This window comes from Prionailurus bengalensis, chromosome A2, assembly GCF_016509475.1.
Source record: "Prionailurus bengalensis isolate Pbe53 chromosome A2, Fcat_Pben_1.1_paternal_pri, whole genome shotgun sequence".
NCBI classification, from domain to species: Eukaryota; Metazoa; Chordata; class Mammalia; order Carnivora; family Felidae; genus Prionailurus; species Prionailurus bengalensis.
Genome location: NC_057348.1, coordinates 20,266,297 through 20,286,145, shown reverse-complemented (window position 1 = coordinate 20,286,145; position 19,849 = coordinate 20,266,297). Strand labels below are relative to the sequence as shown.

Genomic DNA, 19,849 nt, shown 5'->3' with positions numbered 1-19,849 from the left:
AATTTCTCTCCTTTATTTAGCAATAAGTCTCCCACTTCCTCAAGTCTGGCCTTGGGCTGCTAATAGACCTTATGTGCTTGGTGTTGCCTCTCTGAGGCCTGGTGGGAAGGAGAGCTGCCAAACCTTTCCTGGAGCCAAGAGCAAACAATAGGGCCACTACAAGCACCATAGGCACTCTGCCAAGCAGGGCCCTGTCACCAGATGGTACTTTAAGTCTGGACACCAAAGCACCCTATTGAGGCCCTGTATCTCACTCAAACCAACCACACTCTTTTTTTTTTCAGGACCTCTCCTGTTCCACATGGATAGCCTAACCTTGCACTCTTATCACCTGTCTACTGGCCTTCATTTTATTTTATTTATTTTGTATAGAAGAGTATCTATCTAACTTTATTCTAGGAAAATACACAGAAAACAGTAACCATAAATGAAAGGACATACATTCTGTTGCATTAGAATTAATTATTCTGTTTATCAAGAGAAATAGCAGCAAAAATGAAAAGACAGCCACAAAATGGGACAAGATTTTGGATATGGATATAACCGACAAAAAAAAAAAAGACTCATCTAGAATACTGGCCTTCATTTTAAATACAGTTGTAATTTTATTCTCCAGAAACCTCATCTCCTCTTAAGATGTTGTAATAAAAAACTCATTCTTGTTCTTAATTTCTTTCTTTATACTTTCCTATAGTTTACAAATTTTCTCTAAGAAATAACCATTTTTCCTATTACCATAAATATATAAAATAAATATCATTAAAATAAATTCCTACCTTTATTCATGCCTGATACATGTCTTTCCTTCCTTCCTTCCCCTCCCACCATATATCTCTTTTTAAAAGAAAAAGTAAAGAGGAAAGAAAATAGGCAAAAGCAGTACCAGTTGAAACCTCATCTTTAAAGTCCAACTCTATCATCCCATGAGGCTCAGAACTCTTGTGGGCAACAATTATCTCTCCTATGTCCTGACCTCATCTGGCATGGTATGGAATGTCATATGGGTGGAATCAAGCTGCCAGGAAGCTGACAGAAAAGTCTGAATGAGCAAGCTGCCTCTCAGCCTGGGCTTGCCTCCCTGTGCTTGTGCCTTAGTATCCTCAGAACACTCTCAGGAACATAGGATTAATACCTTTTGATAATAACAGAATATGGCACAGAATTCGGCTTTCTGGTATTAGAGAGAACTACATTTCAGAAATGCAACTTTTTCAAATAGCAAAACTGTGTTGTGTTGAGAAGCCTGCTCAGCATACACAGGCCTCTGCTCACTTGAGCACCTTCCTGCCACTGATGAAAGCTTCTCTGACTGAGAAGTGTACAAAGCGATCTTTGTTGGTCTGCCTCTGGTTAAAGTAATACAAGACTGGGGCAGAGCTGAGGGGAGATGGAGTGGGCATGGGGCCACTACCAGAGAGCTGGTCTTGACGATGGAGAAGATGCTGCCAAGAATCCCTGAGCAGATCAGCAGCTCCTTCTGCTGCCTCAGGTGAAGGTGAATGTGATGGAGAACCACAGGAAGCAGGATGCGGCGGGATTCTGAGAGAGAAAACACAAAGGTGAAGAAGCCCTTTAGAGAAGAACTAGCCACTTCTGGGAGCCAGTGACACTGCGAGACTTAACTGGTCTCAAAGCAAATGGGGTTGAAACCAGTGCGAAGATGGAGGCCACTCCCTTCCCTTATGAGGGCCAAAAAGCCCACTTCCTGGACATTATAAGACATCCCACAGCATTATCCTTCCATTTCTCTTTCCTTCTTTCTCATTTTAAGCCTCAGTATCTATGGTATTTTGTGCAGGATGAATGTTAGGAAATTGCTCCCAAATGAAATCTCTTTAACGACTAGATCCCAAATTAAAAGCATAGCTTACACTGAAAATTCCATTCAATTGACAGACCTAGTTCTATGAACTACACTGATTGAACCTGCAGACCTGCTATGCATTATAAATGGTCACTCTTTATGATGCTCTGACTAGTTGGCCTGGCACTCCCCCCTTCCCCCCATGAGCATTTACTTTGTGGCAGCCATTAGGCCTACCTCCTTTTCCCCTTAGGCTTAGAGGACAAGCTTGGCATGCCCACAGCAATGAATGGAATAGTAGCAGGATTTTGTCTTCTCATAAGCCTTTGATAATTAGCTAACCCTTACTGCCAATCCTAAGTTTTCTCCTCCCTGTTAACTGAACAACACTATCAGGAGACAACTATATTTAGGACCCTGACAGGGGCATCTGGGTGGCTCAGTTGGTTAAGTGTCTGGCCCTTGGTTTTGGCTCAGGTCATGATCTCACAGTTCAAGAGATCAAGCCCAATATCAGGCTCTACGCTGACAGCCAGGTGCCCGCTTGGGATTCTCTCTCTCCCTCTCTCTCTGCCCCACCCCAACTAGTGTGTGCATGTGCACACGCGTGCACACACACACACACACTCACACACTCTCTTTCTCTCTCAAAATAAATAAATAAACGTAAAAAAAAAGAGAACCCTGTCAGGAAGGCTGAATCCTAGTTCAAGATCTTTTATTAATTCATCCTAAGACCTTAGGCAGGTTGATTCCTCCAATGGGCTTGATTTTTCTTATCTGTACAATGAGGTGCTAATTGGATTTACTTCACAGGTGTGGTGAGAAGACAAAGTGAAATACAAGTGTGAACATGTTTGTGATGCTCTGCACTCCTATGTGGTCAGTGACTGTGTGATTCTACAGGTACCTTCATACCTGGCCAGCAGGATTTAGTCAGATTGTCAGTAATACAAACACACCAGGGCATTTTGGATTTATTGTTCACATTTGACCACAGTTACATGTTTCAGATAAAATTCAGAAAGAAAATCTTTTTTTTAGCCAAAGACAAACTATATGACATACAAGAGATTTGGGGGTTGTCTGGTCAAATACTTAGAATATAAAATGGAATGATAGCTATTCTATGTTTAAAAGGATGTGTAGACAAAAGAGAAGTTCATAATACATTTTGCAGACCAAAATTATACCAACATAGCAGGATTTATATCAACCAATAACTATCTGCTGAGAAAATAGCAGTTTATTACTGGAACCAGCTGAAAAGACCAAACTGATGTGCTCTGAGAATATAAGTGTTGCTTAAGAGACACCACCTTAAGGTGCTGCTTCAAGGAACATGCTGCAACTCAAGAATTCAGTGAAATTGAGATGCAAATGAGAATCTGGGGTGGCTTGTCATCTCAAAATCCAACTACATCGTGTCACTGCCACATAAAGTTTAAGAACAATTTTTCTTTCTTTTAAAAAAAGTTTTTTAATGTTTATTTGTTTTTGAGAGACAGTGACATGGCACGAGTGGGTGAGGGGCAGAGAGAGAGAGGGAGACACAGAATCTGAAGCAGGCTCCAGACTCTGAGCTGTCAGCACAGAGCCTGACATGGGGCTCGAACTCATGAGCTATGTGAGATCATGACCTGAACTGAAGTTGGACGCTCAGCTGACGGAGCCACCAAGGCTGCCCAAAGAACAATTTTTCTTAAGTGATTATGGGAAGCAGCAAGTGCATGCAATAATATTAGAAATAAAGGATGTCAGTGAGAGCAGTCTGATGTCCCCCTTCCCATATATTCAGAAAGCATCTTTAAACAGTGCACAAAGCTTGAATGTGTGCAGTGGCCTCAGTGCTAATGTGTCCAAACCAGTGATAAAATCTTTAATCTAGGAACTGAGGAAGAGAGAAGTGTTTACCATAAATAGCTACTGGTAGAGAAAAGATGACTCTCCTGGTTGCAGCTTTGCCATGAATAATACCTTACATTGGCAGAGTTAAGTTAAAGGGAACATTTATTTAGTATTGCAATTATGTGTAGCACTTGGTTGAGAAATTACTGTTCATATACTTTAAAAGTCCAATTAAAAAATTTTTATTACCAAAAATTATAGTTATAAAAATTCTATTAATAATTGTTTTTCTCGAATTTCAGATTTATTCCTGTGCCCTAGAAATTTATTCTCATTGTAACATTCCATTTAAAGGATCAGTTTCATATTGATCGTAACATTTGGCCACTGAATATTTGGTACCACTGCCAGGATGATCTCTTGAATGTGGTTTCAGGTGTGAATCTGCAGGTTCTTTCTGAAAGGCAATCTGGGATGTTGATCATTTGTTAGTCTGTCTTGACCTCTTAGGGAGTATGGAAGGCTCACTGTCCATCTCTGTCTTTCAAAGACAGGAAGGGAATCTATGTGACTGGTGAGATAAGGAACAAAGAAAACACAGTCGGTCCTCAGGGCCCCCTTTCAAGATCTCTCTTATTTCCTTGACTTATCCTTATCCCCATTGGGATCCCATTCTCTCTTGTTCCCCCTCCTTTCCATCTTGCTGGGTGTGGGGGAAGCTGGCTAGGCTTGTAGGCCTAGAAGTTGCTCCACAGGCCACCTCATGGGCATGCCCCAGGGTGTGGGTCCCTAGGGATAAATCATGAGTGAGGCAGTAGGCCTAGATCTTGGCTGTAGTATCTAATGGAGTTTACCCAAAACTCTGAATTTTTAGGGCCACAGGCTTCTTGCATGATGGTTGATAAAACTGATCCTTTGATTACCACTTGACAACACCCTGGAAAGGAGGAAAGGTGAGTCTGATTCTCATCCCAACTTGATTTACCTGAGAAAGAAAACAGGCGGCTATCCACGGTCCTGGCAATGGACTGCAGCTTCACCACATCCATTGACTGCCCAATGTGCACAGTGCTGGGCATGCTCCCCAGAGTCCCTCTTACAAACTCTGCCACCTCCTGCACGGTGAACATTTGCAGCAGCTCATCAAAGATGGTTGGGAAAGAATTGAGGAGTGCAGCCTGCAGAAGCAAGTGAAGCTGCAGTTAGCACAGAGTTTGTTGTCTGTCTTTCTCACATGCTCAGACAATAATAATACAAGAGGCTGAAAAGGCATTGTAGCACCCCTGTCTCACATGAGCTCCTCCCTGGCCTTTGACTCCACACATCCCTACAGCACCCTTGGGGCATAGAACAGGGAGGAGTACAAAGGAAACCAAAACAAAATTTGCTGGGGCCCAGGCCACTTGAAACTTTCCTAACTTGCCAGCATATTTGCTGGCAAGAGAAGGGAATATAAAAAGAAATCAGCTCAATATGGTTTAACAGCCATAGTTATTTTGTTTACAAAATGGATTTAAATTTTTTGTCTGTCTCTATGATCAAACACTTGACTTTCTAATTTTGGTCTCAAATTCAAGCCAGGAACCTCTCAAAGAAACTATAGCAGAGAGAGCTGGGCACCACCAAGCAGCATGAGCTGAACTCCATTCACAGCCCTGTAGCCAGCAATCCAGCTCTGTGAGCTGGACCATTTCCCCCAGGATGGACACATTTATCTGAAACCATGAAATCTGAAGACTTTATAAATGATGCCCTTCATCTGTGATGCTTGGCAGTCTCAAGTGTAAATCCAAAAGGATGGAGACTGTATGGATTTAGTCAGCTATGAATTCTTGACGACTGATGATTATGTTGGCATAGAGTTCAGCAACCTAGATGGCCTTGGGCTTGGGCAGGAGTCTGTGTGTTCGGAGACTTCTCTTCATGGATCTTGGCTCTGGTAGACCCATGAGGTAGACTCTTTATGATAACCTGATAATAGTTCAAGAGCCTTTTACAGGCAGAGTAGTATAGGTGAAAGAGAATGGCTTTTGGAATTAGACATGAGTTCAAATCTCAACTTTACTACTTATCTGTCGCATCACCTTAGGTGAGTTATTTGCCTAATATCAGTTTTCTTATCTATAAAATAAAGATGATGATATCACTTATCTCCTGGTATTGGCATGAAAAAAATTAGATGCATGAAGTTAGTTTCCAGTTAGAGTGCTTGGCACATCATTGGCTTTCAATAAATGCTGGTCCTCATTCTCTCTTGTCTACATGGAAGCAACATGAAGAAAGCTTTTCCACTTCTCAATACTCTTACATTATTAACCTAGAATTCACAAAGGGTAATGAAATGTCACTTTGAGATGAGAAGATGAGAGCATACTTTTCCTGCATGGCAGGTAGTGAATGGGAGGCTGTTTTCCTTGACTGCTTTATCAAGCAGGCCTAGAGTGAGTAAAAATGTATGCCATGGGGAAACATGTCTGTCATTCTACAGTCTATGCTAAGGCCAGAACCAAGAATAGAACTTACATGAATTCTGCTCAGGCCAGGCCCAAGAATAGAACTTACATGAATTTTCTATCTATAGATTTATAACTCCCTGGGATATCAGAGATTTTTTTGCAATGATTAGAACAAGCACAAAAACATGCTGTCATAAGCAGTTAGATACAAAAGACAAAGGGGGAAAAGCAGGTCCTTTATAATCAAAAGCAAATAGTAAATCTCTCTTAAATGGTGAGCTTTCCCATACTTATGCACCAGAACAGAAGGATCCTTGCACCCTAACATCTCCTAGTGGTCAGAAGCAAAGACATAATCTGACTGAACCATAGACTTGCTGAGAATTCTGAAACTTATGAAACATGAGCCTGGAACCAAAGAAGCAGGTCTGATCCTGACATGGGTCTAAGCTGAGACTAAATCTGAACTATCCTGATGAGATAGGAGTATGCCATGCAGTACAAAGCATTGCCAAGTTCTCAGAAAGCATATCTGCCCTGCTCTGCTAGCTACCTCTGAGCTCCCCACATCTCTGTATGCTGAAAGGAAGAGTAGGTGTCCTGGGCCCTTGTTGGCAGGAACCAATGAGCTAGAGGAGAGACACAAGGAGGAAGAGGAGTTGCTTGGAGTACTCTGGAGGAGAGACCATCAAATGAGCCTTTCTTACAGAGGCACCTGGAGACCTTGAAGAATCCTCACTTAAAGAGTTTCATTCACAGTTGCTCACCTGTTCTCTGGTCCAAGGGGCTTAAAGGCAATTGGCATGGGAGCAACATAGGGTCAAGTGGAAAACAAAAAAAAAAGACTATTCTAATATTTTTTTAATGTTCATTTATTTTGAGAGAGAGAGAGAGAGAGAGAGAGAGAGAGAGAGAGAGAGAGAATGAACCAGAGAGAAAGAATGTGAGTGAGAGCAGGGGAGAGGTCGAGAGAGGGAGAAAGAGAATCCCAAGCAGGCTCTGCACTGTCAGCACAGAGCCCAACTCAGGACTCGATCTCATGAACTGTAGGATCATGACCTGAGCCAAAATCAAGAGTTGGATGCTTAACCAACTGAGCCACCCAGGCGCCCCCCAGACTACTCTAATCTTAAAGGAGATATTTAAACATATATTTGCACTCATGACAGTCCTGGCAGCAACTGAATGAATGGACGTGAGAGAGGCTGTCTGATCTTTGCTGATAGGTTTTGAATAATAATTGGCTTCAAAAAAAATCAAAGAAATGGAATCCATTAGATAAAATTCTGAATTTATTTGTATAAGAAAATAACCCCCTTGTGACTGGGGTAATAAACACTATCTTGGATCCTTTCTAGGATGAAGCTACTTGGAAAAGGTAACAGATTAGCTAACTGGGCATTTCTTTTTTTTTTTTTTTAATTTTTTTTTTTTCAACGTTTATTTATTTTTGGGACAGAGAGAGGCAGAGCATGAACGGGGGAGGGGCAGAGAGAGAGGGAGACACAGAATCGGAAACAGGCTCCAGGCTCTGAGCCATCAGCCCAGAGCCTGACGCGGGGCTCGAACTCACGGACCGCGAGATCATGACCTGGCTGAAGTCGGACGCGTAACCGACTGCGCCACCCAGGCGCCCCTGGGCATTTCTAATATAAGGAAGCAAATTTCCTTCCCACACTGATATTTATAATAGAATTTTATCTTAATTCTTTAAAAAAAATTTTAAAGTTTATTTTTGAGAGAGAGAGAAAGACAGAGTGTGAGCAGGGGAGGGGCAGAGAGAGAGAGGGAGACACAGAATCCAAAACAGGCTCCAGGCTCTGAGCTGTCAGCACAGAGCCCGATGTGGGGCTCCAACCCATAGTCTGTGAGATCATGACCTGAGCCGAAGTCGGACGCTTCACTGACTGAGCCACCCAAGTGCCCCTAATCTTAATTCTTAAGCAAAGTTTTCTAGTTATTTCTGCCTATTTTACTCTTAACTTCTGGAATGGACAAGTACTAAAGTTTATTTAAAAAGTTTTAAAAAAAATTAACAGTGACTAGGAAATAAAATTCTCCATTATGTTCTAAATATCCCCTTTAAATAAGATGTTCATAAATGACAAAAAGTATGTAACTAAATAAATTTGGTTTAAAGAGGGCTTCTGAGGGGTGCCCGGGTAGCTCAGCTGGTTGAGCGTCTGACTCTTGATCTCGGCTCAGGGCATGATCTCAATGTTCTCAGCTGGAGGCCCACATCAGGCTGTGTGCTGGTAGCATGGAGCCTGCTTGGGATTCTGTCTCTCCTCCATGCTCCTCCCCTGGTTGTGCTTGCTCTCTCTCAAAGTTAAAAAAATTAAAAAAAAATTAAACAGCCTTCTGAGAATAAAGTTGTGCTTCTTCCCCACCCTAAAGCCACTGGGCTATCTTATATTTGGTAGCTGGGGCAGAGCTGACTTTGAAGTAAAAACAGCATTTTGTTCTATTAGGTATTTCCTTGCGTCACCCTTTACCCAACACATAGGAGCCTGGCAGGGCTTCTTCAACTCTAGAAGCCAGAGGACAAAGAAACCAGCCATTAAGACAGACAAGGATCCAGCAGAAAAATTTCCCTGCAGCTTACAGACCTGAGTGAAAAGGAGTGTTTCTGAGTTTCTGCTGTCCAGACTGAGCACAAACCGGATGGACTGGAAAAGTTCTTGGATGCTGGACCGGAATTGCTCCTCTTCCATCCCACAGGTGGCTCGGGAGTACAGGATCCTGGACTGCACGATGAACTTGAAAAGGTACTCCAAGGCCTAAGTAAAAGGGATGGAGAGGTGTTAAAGATGGCCAAGAGCTAACACAGCAGGGAATAAAGGGTAAAGTAACAGCAAATTCTATACCCAAATAAGATGATGAACAACTTCAACTGTGGAGACAAGCACTTTTTTTTTTTTTAATTTTATCTCCAAAGTCCAACTGGTCACTGAGCAGCAGCTGTCTTCTTACTGAGGAATCATCAAATTAATTTACAACTGTTTCTGTGGTTCTGGAATTGAGGAACCACAGACTGAGGAACCACAACAGCTGAATTCAAGACCATATAGGATCCAAAGAAAATGAAGTTTCTTTGTATTTTTTTCAGGTCTGGAAATAAGAGGCTTCAAAAGCAATGATGTAACCTCTCTTAAATTTATTCCAAGAAGGAAAAGTCCTTAAGGAGCCTTCTGCACCTTTGAGATATAGCTGGGGTCTGACATGGTGCCAGCCTTCTCACTGGACATTAACTCTGGAGAAAACTTGCCCCAGGTTGCACAGCCCCAGGTGGACCTGACACACCCACTCTCTATCCTCTTCCAAACCCGGACACCTTCCCACAGACAATTTTTGAACAATGCAGAAGATGAAGCTCCCATAACTTATTTTGGGAGCAGTATCTAATTCTGAGGAGTCCTTACAGCTTGGCCCATGCTTATGAGCACAGTAATTATCTTTTAAGAGAACAGATTGAAGATCTAAGACTATGCTTTCTAATCAAAGAAATGCCACAGATTTCCCAGACACTGGGAAGGCAGAGACATTGGGAGAGAAACTTACCCAAGGATGAAACAAATGGAGCTCAGTTACTTGAAATATAAAATAGAAAACAATTCTCAAGCTACCTTTCATGACCTATGTATCTATCAAAAGGTTTGGTAAAACAAAACCTCATTTTGTTTTGTTTTGCAGCCCATATAGAATTCAGTAGGCATTGTAGAATGGCTAGGTTAGAAAAATATGTCTTCCAAGCCTTGCACCAGAAGATTGCATTAGAAAAAATTAAAGTGTGTGGCCTCAGCAGCATAAATGCTACAGCCTCCATTCCAGACTTTTAATGCCTGGTCTGAAAAGAACCAGGGAGATGTGTGCTACATACTCTAATTTTAAAAGGGAAAATGTGTACCTCACGACCTGTTTTCTTTTTCCAGTTTGAAACAGCTAACACAAGAGTGTATTGAATGGCTTGAAACATCCACTAGTTTCACAGTGAAGGGCACAACCAGACAGAAAAATTGCTTGCATTTCCTGGGCCTGAGAGCTTAGTATCTTCATTAAATTTTAAAATATAAAACAACGTCCAAGATGGCCCTGCGAAAACCTGCATGAGGGATAAAAAATAAGTCCACTTCCAGTCATCCATCACCCCCTGACTTTCCTTGCCCACTCCTCTTGATTTTTATGGTCAGTACCAGCGTGGGAAGGACCAGGTGATGGCCGGTTGCCTCTGACTAATGCAACCGGGGAAAGAGAAGAGGGTGGGCCAGTGAGGAAGGAGGTGAGTGGTGGAGCCTATGGAGTTTGTTCAAAGTTCAAGGGTGCTCCCAACACTTCATGGAGACAATGAAACACTTAATGGTCGGTGAAGCAGCCACTCTGTGCATTTCTACTTAAGTTAATAAGCCTGAAAGAAAAAGAGATCCTAAAAGTTATTACAATCTTTCAAGCACCAAGAAGATCCATTGTGCCTGCTCTTTTCTCTTCATGGTTCCCTGGGGGACCTGAGATAGCTCACCAGTGAAAAGTGTGCTGTCTTTTTAGAATATCTTGCCAAATACCAGACTCAAACCTGTCAAAGATACCTCCTACAGGTCATTCACAAGGGACAAACAAAATAACCAAGTAAGAAAACGAAAGACTCTTTATTTTCATATTCCTTAGTGGTCAAACTTTCTTAGAAAGGCCACGACTTTGAAAGTGAAAGGAAGAGATGCGAATGAGTGGCAGTATATATTGAATCAAGAGTAAGAAGAGGTTTCCTGGTCCACATTTTATCATACCAGACTGAGAGGTGCTAGGCCAGGACCATACGCATCCTATGAAGGATGAAAACAGAACTGATTAGAGATTTACTGGTTTGGTCAAGAGGACTTGTCAACTAAAACTTGAAGAAGAAGGGGAAATGACTTGATAAAACCTTAGTACTGGATGCATTAGTATGAGAGGCCATTCAAACAGGTTTGCAGCGGTAAGAATAAGTATGAAAGTACCTCAGAAAAGTGCTCCCCCAAATGGATATCTTCTTTCTTTCTACCCAAACCTGATCTTCTCCCAGAATTCTGCATCTTCCTAAGTAACCCTGATATCAACTCAGCTGATCTAGCCAGATTCTTTGGAACCAGCACTTCTTCCTTTCTATCACTTCACACATCCAATTTAATGTTTGAAATTGATTCCCTGCTTTGGTCACATCAGCTATTTTTTGGTTGCTTGAAAACTCAAGTTGTTTCCCACCCAGGCTTTTAAACATGCTGTTTCCTGTCTGGAATGCGCATCTCCCAGCTCTTCACATCGATTTCAGCCCAGAGGTCACCTCCTCAGACAAACTTTCCCTAAAATTTTGATCTGAAGTAAATTTCCTTCATAGTTCTTACTTATCAAGTTTTTTTCCCCACTTAATTTGTGTATTTATTGTCTGTCTTTCCTCCACTTGGATGCAAGTGCTATGAAAGCACAGCCTTTTCTGCTTGGGCCCCTGCTGAATCTCCAGTGTCTACTACGGTGTCTGACACATGGCAGGTATTAAGTAACACTGACTTGACGGAATGACTGAATGACTGATTGTTAGGAGAAAACAACTTCTGTGATGCTTTCTCCAGTATCCTGAGCAATTAATTTAGGGACTCACATAGAATCTTTTGCATTTAACTCAACTTTTATCCCCTCAAATATTGTCTGAGGCAGCTGCCAGGTACTGGGTTTAAAGAAGAACAGAATACAGGCTCTGTCCCCACATCACACTCAGAACTCTGCTCTACACCTGTGTTTGAGCATGCTTCAGTGGGGATGTGTTCTTCAAGGCAAGAGGTCTGTCTTATTCTTCTTTGCATCTTGGCATCCACAACAGATGCTGACTGCTTTGCAGACATGTATTATATGAAGAAGGACAGAAATAATACTTATGGCCTTAGATTTTTACAGAACATACGGAGAAGAGGCAGGGGAAACACAGACCTATGATTTTATTTTGCTTCTTCAGTCTGGTAATGTTTAGGGAAGCACCTGTCTCACCTGTTAGCATGTGGACAAGAACAACAAAATCACAGGCCCAATGGTACTCAGAGCAAATGATGTGAAATTAAAAGAGGACAGAGAAAAAGCAGAACTACTTTGTTGCCACTCTTCTTTTATTACTAACTAGAAAGGGTGGGAAAGACATGGTTAAAAAGCAACTAAAAAAAATAACTCAAGAACAAGAAAATGTAGGGGCGGAAAGGGAGAAAGCATGAACTTGCTGTGAGTTCCCAAGGGATATGGCAACTTTCTTTAAAAAGCTATCTTGAGAACTGTTGAGCAAAAGAGAAATCAACATTCTCTCAGTGGGTCTCCACAGAAGTACCATGAAAAGAAGTTACCAGAAAGTGAAGTTAACTCACAATGACGATGGTCCCCTGAAAACTGGAGCTGCCCAGAAATGCAAAAGGCTGCCTTATCTCGGAACCTGTCCATGCAGGAGTGCTGCCATGGGGGACTCCGGTTTCTTCCAAAGGTCAAGGTTTTAAGATTATCTTCTTAATGTATCCATATACAGTGCATCCAATCAGCTCTTTTTACTTAAAACAGTTCTAAAAAACAATGTTTAGTAACCACTGAAGACAGGAAAAGTTGGAAGATCTTAAGTCTAATCAATGTTGCCACCAACATTGGTTTAGAAGGAGATATGATGTTTGGCCACTGGAAGCAGAGATGGATGCTGCTGGCAAAACCAGTCAGGAAGGATGGCCAGGAGTTGCATGTACATCATCCCTCCTTTCTGCTTTAAGATAACACTGTTAGGAATAAAGGTCTGGGGCAAAATTAAGATGGACAATGGGGAATTATGTGGTCCAAGGCATTCCTGAAAGCAGGCCAGTGTACTGGGATGTCGACACTTGTTCTGCACACTAAACCATTGAAATTACTGACAAACAACAGCAGGGGTGGGCCCTTTATGTACAGTGAGCTCAGTACATTACCCTCATGGCTTCCTGAATGTGGTCCTGTCGAATCAGTTCTGCTGAGCAGTCCATGTACCACTTCAAACATCGAATGAGCTCCCTGGGAAAGAGAACAGTTCCAGAAACCCCACTTTAACTCAAAAGCAATGCAGTTTGAAATTTTTGCAGCCCTGAATTTGCCACACAGGAAAAATAAATATACTGCTTATGAGGCAGAATGGAGTGATGGATCTGTTACAAATGTGAAATCTTCAGATCATCTGAGACCATACAACATGCCTCGTCTGTAGAGTTGCCACATTTTAATTAGCAATTATAATCATTCTTTCTCTCTTTCCCTGACACACATTTTTTCTTTGATAAGAAAGTTTTCCTAGAGTCCTAGACTTCACCTGTAATTTTGTTTTGTCTAAAATTTCTACGTCTCCAGAACATACAACAATAACTAGTAAGTAGCAGATTCTGGATAAAGGTATACGGTCCTATGTGCCTCTCCCTGCTCGCTCTACAGCAAGTGCCCACTCTACAGAGTGATATCAAAGTGTCAGAGTTCCAGTGACTCCACAGCCTCGTCACCCGTTGGTTTTATATATATTTTCAAAAATTGTGCTAATTCTATAGAAGAAAATGAGGCAATTTTAAATTGCCTTAATGGTTTTAGATAACTTCTGTTTTCCATGTTAACCATTTATATTATATCTTTTATCAATAGTTTTTTATTTCTTTGACATTTATTGTTGGTGCCATTTTTATTTTTTTAACTTTTATTTATTTTTGAGACAGAGAGAGACAGAGCATGAACAGGGGAGGAGCAAAGAGAGAGGGAGACACAGAATCCGAAACAGGTTCCAGGCTCCGAGCTGTCAGCACAGAGCCAGACGCAGGGCTCGAACTCAGGGACCGTGAGATCATGACCTGAGCCGAAGTCAGATGATTAACCAACCAAGCCACCCAGGCGCCCCATGTTGGTGCCATTTTTAGCTATTCATGTTTCTCAATGAAAAAGCAAGACTTACTTTTAGTAGCTTTGCTGCCAGTTCTTGGAAGGAAAAGAATGACAATTGTGTAGTAAACTATGGTTTAAAATGTCAGCTGAAAGACCACAACCAATATCCTACTCAACAGTGAAAGAAAGTTGTTCCTCTAAGATCAGGAATAAGGATGCCTTCTTTTTCTACTTCCACTCAACATAGAACTGGAAAAACAGCACTTAAGAAACCAAACAACCTGATTAAAAAATGGGCAAAGGAGGGGTGCCTGGTGGCTCAGTTGGTTGAGTTTCTGACACTTCAAATTGGTTTAGGTCATGATCTTGCAGTCATGAGATTGAGCCCTGCACTGGGCTCTGCCCTGGGCGTGGAGTCTGCTTGGATTCTCTCTCTTTCCCTCCCTCTCTGTGCATCCCCCTCAAATAAATTAGTAAATAAATAAATAAATAAACAAACATTTTAAAAAAATGGGCAAAGGACTTGAATAAATTTTCTCCAACGAAGATATGCAAATGGTCAATAAATACATGAAGAGATGCTCTGCATCATTAATCATTAGGAAAATGCAAATCAAAACCACAATGAGATACCACTTCACACCAGTTAGCATGATGACTCTAAAAAAAAAAATCCCTCTCCAAACACAACAAAAAATAAAAAGTCTTTGCTTGAGCATGTGGAGAAACTGGAACCCTTGAACACTGCTGGCAGGAATGTAAAATGCTGCAGCCACTGCTGTGGAAAACAGTATAGTGGTCAATCCCACCTCTGGGTATATACCCAAGAGAAATGAAATCAGTCTTTAAGAGATATTTGTATACCCATGTTCATAGCAGCATTATTCACAATAACTAAAAGGTGAGAGCAACCCAAGTATTCATTGATGGATGAGTGGATAAACAGAATGTGGTACATACATACAACGTAACATTATTCAGCCTTTAAAAGGAAGGCAATTCTGACATATGCTACAACATAGATGGAACTTGAAGACATGGTAAGTGAAATAAACCAGACACAAAAATATAAATATTGTATGACTCAATTTACATGAAGTTCCTAGAATAAGCAAATTAAAAGAGAAAGTGTAACAATGGAGGTTGCTAAGGGATGGTGGAGGTGATGGGGAGTTACTATTTAAGGGGTACAGAATTTCAGTTTTGCAAGATGAAAATAGTTCTTGAGATAGATGGTGGTGATGGTTGTACAACAATGTGGACATACTTAATGCCACTGAGCTGTACACTTAAAAATAGTTAAAATGGCGGGGGGGGGGGGCGCCTGGGTGGCTCAGTTGGTTAATCGTCTGACTTCGGCTTAGGTGATGATCTTGTGCGGGGTCCATGGGTTTGAGCCCTGCATCAGGATGTGTTGACAGCTCAAAGCCTGGAGCCTGCTTCTGATTCTGTGTCTCCTTCTTTCTCTCTGCCCCTCCTTCACTCCCATTCTGTCTCTCTATGTCTCTCAAAAATAAGTAAGCATTAATTTTTTTTTTTAGTTAAATGGTATTATTTTATATTATGTGTATTTTATCAGAATTAGAAAAAAATGAAGTTAAAAAAATGTCAGCTGGGGGCGCCTGGGTGGCTCAGTTGGTTAAGCGTCCGACTTCAGCTCAGGTCACGATCTCGCAGTTTGTGAGTTCGAGCCCCGCGTCGGGCTCTGGGCTGATGGCTCAGAGCTTGGAGCCTGCTTCCGATTCTGTGTCTCCCTCTTTCTCTGCCCCTCCCCCGTTCATGCTCTGTCTCTCTCTGTCCCAAAAATAAATAAATGTTAAAAAAAAAAATAAAAAAAAATGTCAGCTGAATGAATGGTGGTTGTCATGGAACCTTTTTTAAGCCTGTCCTTCTATTCAAACACAAATCCTAATGATGATGCTAAATGGAACTTACTTGTACGCCAGGGCTCCAGCAAAGTGCTTCTGGATGTATGTGTCCATTACAGGCCGGAAGTGGAAATACTTGATGTCTCTGAGCAAGTTGATGATGAATACCTGAAGGAGATGTAGGGTACTACAGTTCACTGGAGACCCTGGACTTATCCCCAGCAGGAAACAGAACTCTTGCTTCTTCAAGAAATGACAAACCGTCAGTATTTTCTCTAGTGTTTTCCATGGGCAGAGAACGTAAGATTTCTATTCTGTACCTGTATTTCTGTCTTGTCTGCTCTATTCCCACAGCCCCCGGCCACCCAGTCTGGACTTGGACTCATCTGTTTGTGCTAGTGTTACTCTGAGCCTCTCTCTTCATAATAATGCTGGATGACACAATACAGACTAGGAAAAGGCAAAGCGATACCTGTGTAAGGTGGCATAAATTCTAAGGTGTCTCAAAAAATTTGGAAAAGAGACAAAAAAAAAAAAAGACTGTCCTCTGAGCCAGATCAACCTATGAAAGGCTGTGCCCTTCCGAAATGGGGCTGGCTGGCCAGGAAAGCAAGGAAGAAAAGCCAGAAGGGCAATCTACGCAAGTGCCATTTTAACTCTCGCTTCTGCTCCTCATCTATCAGGTAGACTTACAGTATATGGTTCTTGAATATACAGCACTCCTATAGGACAGGATATATTAAGCAAAATGCACTGAACATTCAAATCACTGTCCATTCTCACTAAGCAACCTACAGAGATTTGGGTTCCCAAACAACTGCCCAAAGGGAGAGAGTGTGATGCTCAGACCATCACAGATGAGACTCTGCTCTTCCTGGCCATTATACCTTATTTTTGTAGGTGAAAAAACAGGTCATCTGGTTTCCTATATCAGTCTCCAAGCCTTTTATTGGTGTAGGTCTCTATTTCAGGGGCTAGGCAACTCTGCAACAGTGATGAGACTGAGGTATCAAAACTACTGAGGCCCGGACCTGGCCATGCTGAATTCTTCAAATTTGATGCTGTAGGGATCTGCCCGGTTGGTAGGTTGGTTGGTCTTCCTTGGGTGACACTCCTCAGCCACTTTTCTATTGGAAACATCTGCATAGATGTTATACTGACTCACTCTAATAAACTGCTTCCCTTGGATTTTTAAAAACATATGACAGAAATAATAAATAAAAATGAAAAGTCGGGAGGGATGAGACTTACCAAAGACTGAAACACCAACAGGCCATATTTCTCTGTATTATCATCCAAAATCACAAAGAGTGTATCTAAGATGTCCTGCAGAAACTGCAACATAAAAACCAGAGGGCTCAGATCTTAGGACCTTGAACACATGGTCAAACTTCCATACACCAATGAACTCATCTCCCAATAAACAAACTCAAAGATCTCTTAAGATCTCAAATCACCACTTAAACTAAACTAATCTAGGATCCCACCTCCACCTAGCTAAGGGCCCTGAGAGATATTTGGAGAGGCTCTTTCTCTTGGGTAAGTGCAAAATTTCTATAGAAAGAACGGTCACTTAAAAAAATAGGACATCCATGTAGAATTGTAATTTTGAAATAAAGTCAATCTAAGTGATTCTGATGCCAAATTCATTTTGAGAAAAAGAGTTCACTCTCCTGGGACCCCAAAGAGTTTAGTAGCCCCTCACTCTTTATTGTGGCCTAACTCTTTAGAGGACATTTGAATGAGGGTGTGGCAGGCTAGGTCTTAACTATAGAAACCATGTTTTGGTCTAGAAATCAGTATTCTGGGAGAAGGGAGAAAGCTGTTGCTGAGGTCTGTCAATGAGGGTAAAAGAAGTACCATTTTGTTTTTGGTTTTTAACATGTGCCTTTTTCTTTCTAAGATACAAAATCCAAGGGAGAGGATAATACTCAAGGATACTGACAGTCTTCTTCCAAAATAAAGTCTAACATTCTGTGGTCAAAAGGCAACTGAATGATACAATGTTTATTTTATTTTATTTGTTTATTTTTTATTATTAAATTTAATATAATTTATTGTCAAATTGGCTAACATACAGTGTGTAAAGTGTGCTCTTGGTTTTTGGGGTAGATTCCCATGGTTCATCACTTACGTACAACACCCAGTGCTCATCCCAACAGGTGCCCTCCTCAATGCCCATCACCCATATTCCTCTCTCCCCACCCCCCATCCACCCTCAGTTTGTTCTCTGTATTTAAGAGTCTCTTGTGGCTTGCCTCCCTCCCTCTCTGTTTGTAACTATTTTTCTCTCCTTCCCTTCCCCCATGGTCTTCTGTTAAGTTTCTCAAGATCCACATATGAGTGAAAACATATGATATCTGTCTTTTTCTGACTGACTTATTTCATTCAGCGTAATACCTTCCAGTTTTATTCACATATTGCTGCAAATGGCATGATTTCATTCTTTCTCACTGCCAAGTTACAACTTACTTTAAAACAACTCTAAGGTGGAAGGTTTGGATGGCAGCGTTGATGGGCAGGATTGGCTATAGGGTGATGACTGCTGGTGCTAGGTGATAGATACATGTAGGGTTCTTTATACCATTTTACTTTTGTGTATATTTGAAATAGTCTAATAAAAAGTAAAAAATAATATTTAAAAATGCTGGCACATTCTTTTCACACTCTCTTCTGGTGGTTTGAGATCAATTATTGATGCTAAAAGCAGATATGCTGATAAGATAGTCTCTTACTGGAAATACAACACTACTCAGCCTCAAAAAGATCAGACTTTGGGGTGCCTGGGTGGCTCACTAGGTTAAGTGTCTGACTCTTGATATCTACTTAAGTCCTGATCTCAGGGTCATGAGATTGAGCCCTGTGTTGGGCTCCATGCTGGGCGTGGAGCCTGCTTAAGATTCTCTCTCTTCCCCTGCCCCTACCCCCACTCCCACTCATGCTCACTTACTCTCTCAAAAAAAAAATCATACACTTCTCTTAATACCTTGTCAGCTAATTGATATTTTAAATATGTTTATTTTTATATTTTAGTTAATATACAGTGCAATATTGGATATATTTAAAAGAAAAATATGCCCTGAGAATAAACTGATCTTAAGTTTCAAAAACTAGTATTAGCTTGGTTAAGAGTTATTTTTAAAATTTATGATACTCTAATTGATTTAAACAAAATTCAGACAAAACTTCATAAAAATATACAGATGTATACAGACTTTAAAATTGTTTCTCATTTGGAGACAGCATGTTGTGTGTTACTGAGTCAATGGAGCTATAAAATGAAAGTATAGATAGGGTATCTGTGCTAATTGATTTGATAATTATAATGACAGAGCAATGCTCACTGATGACAAGTTGTCTTCTTGACACTTAGTGTCCATTCTACATTCCACTGCTCTTGCTCATCATCAAAAGCACCTCCACTTTCCTCAGCAGACTTCAGTCCATTGTGCAGAATCCACCTGCAGCACTTTCACCATCAGGAGGTGTCAGGTGGGCAAACACTCTGTGCAATGCAGAGAAGCCTTACAGAAGACAACAGGGGACTTGTAGTGTTGCTGTCAGCCTGACGGGGCCATAGATGGGAAATGTCACAAAGGTATCTAGAGAAAGCAGTTGAGGCAGGGAGTAGGGAAAGGTCTCTGGTATGGACTGTAAGTGAGAGACTGGGCAAAAGCAGCAGCTACAAGTTAATGGAGAGTATTTAGAGTTCTTCTAGATAATCAAGTGAGTACGGCCAGAAAGACTTCAGGCCAGGTTTGTGGTAAAAGGGTTACAGATAAGGAAAATGAGAAAGAGACCTAAGGAAGGAAGAGGAGGCAGCACAAAGCACTGGGTATGTTTCTAATTATCATTTTACTTTCTAGGAAGAAAAAAAAGTCAGAAAATAGGGTTTATAACTTAGTTTCTAAAAGGTAATAAACCTGATGTCATACTTACTTTTAAAAAAGAAGCTAACTGAAAAAAAAAGAAAAAGAAAAATAACTCTA

The 19,849-nt window shown here is 41.2% G+C and overlaps 1 protein-coding gene across 13 annotated transcripts in view; it reads right to left on the bottom strand.

Moving 5' to 3' along the window:
- Nucleotides 1-19,849, bottom strand: part of DOCK3 (dedicator of cytokinesis 3) — a 598,286-nt gene that overhangs the window by 76,160 nt on the left and 502,277 nt on the right. For all 13 annotated transcript variants that reach the window (XM_043587437.1, XM_043587445.1, XM_043587439.1 and 10 more), the window contains 6 exons: nt 17,112-17,195; nt 15,928-16,028; nt 13,065-13,146; nt 8,718-8,888; nt 4,638-4,830; nt 1,412-1,539 (listed from right to left, as the gene is read on the bottom strand). In XM_043587437.1, the coding sequence (XP_043443372.1) occupies nt 1,412-1,539; nt 4,638-4,830; nt 8,718-8,888; nt 13,065-13,146; nt 15,928-16,028; nt 17,112-17,195 (759 nt within the window). The remainder of the gene's footprint in view (nt 1-1,411; nt 1,540-4,637; nt 4,831-8,717; nt 8,889-13,064; nt 13,147-15,927; nt 16,029-17,111; nt 17,196-19,849) is intronic.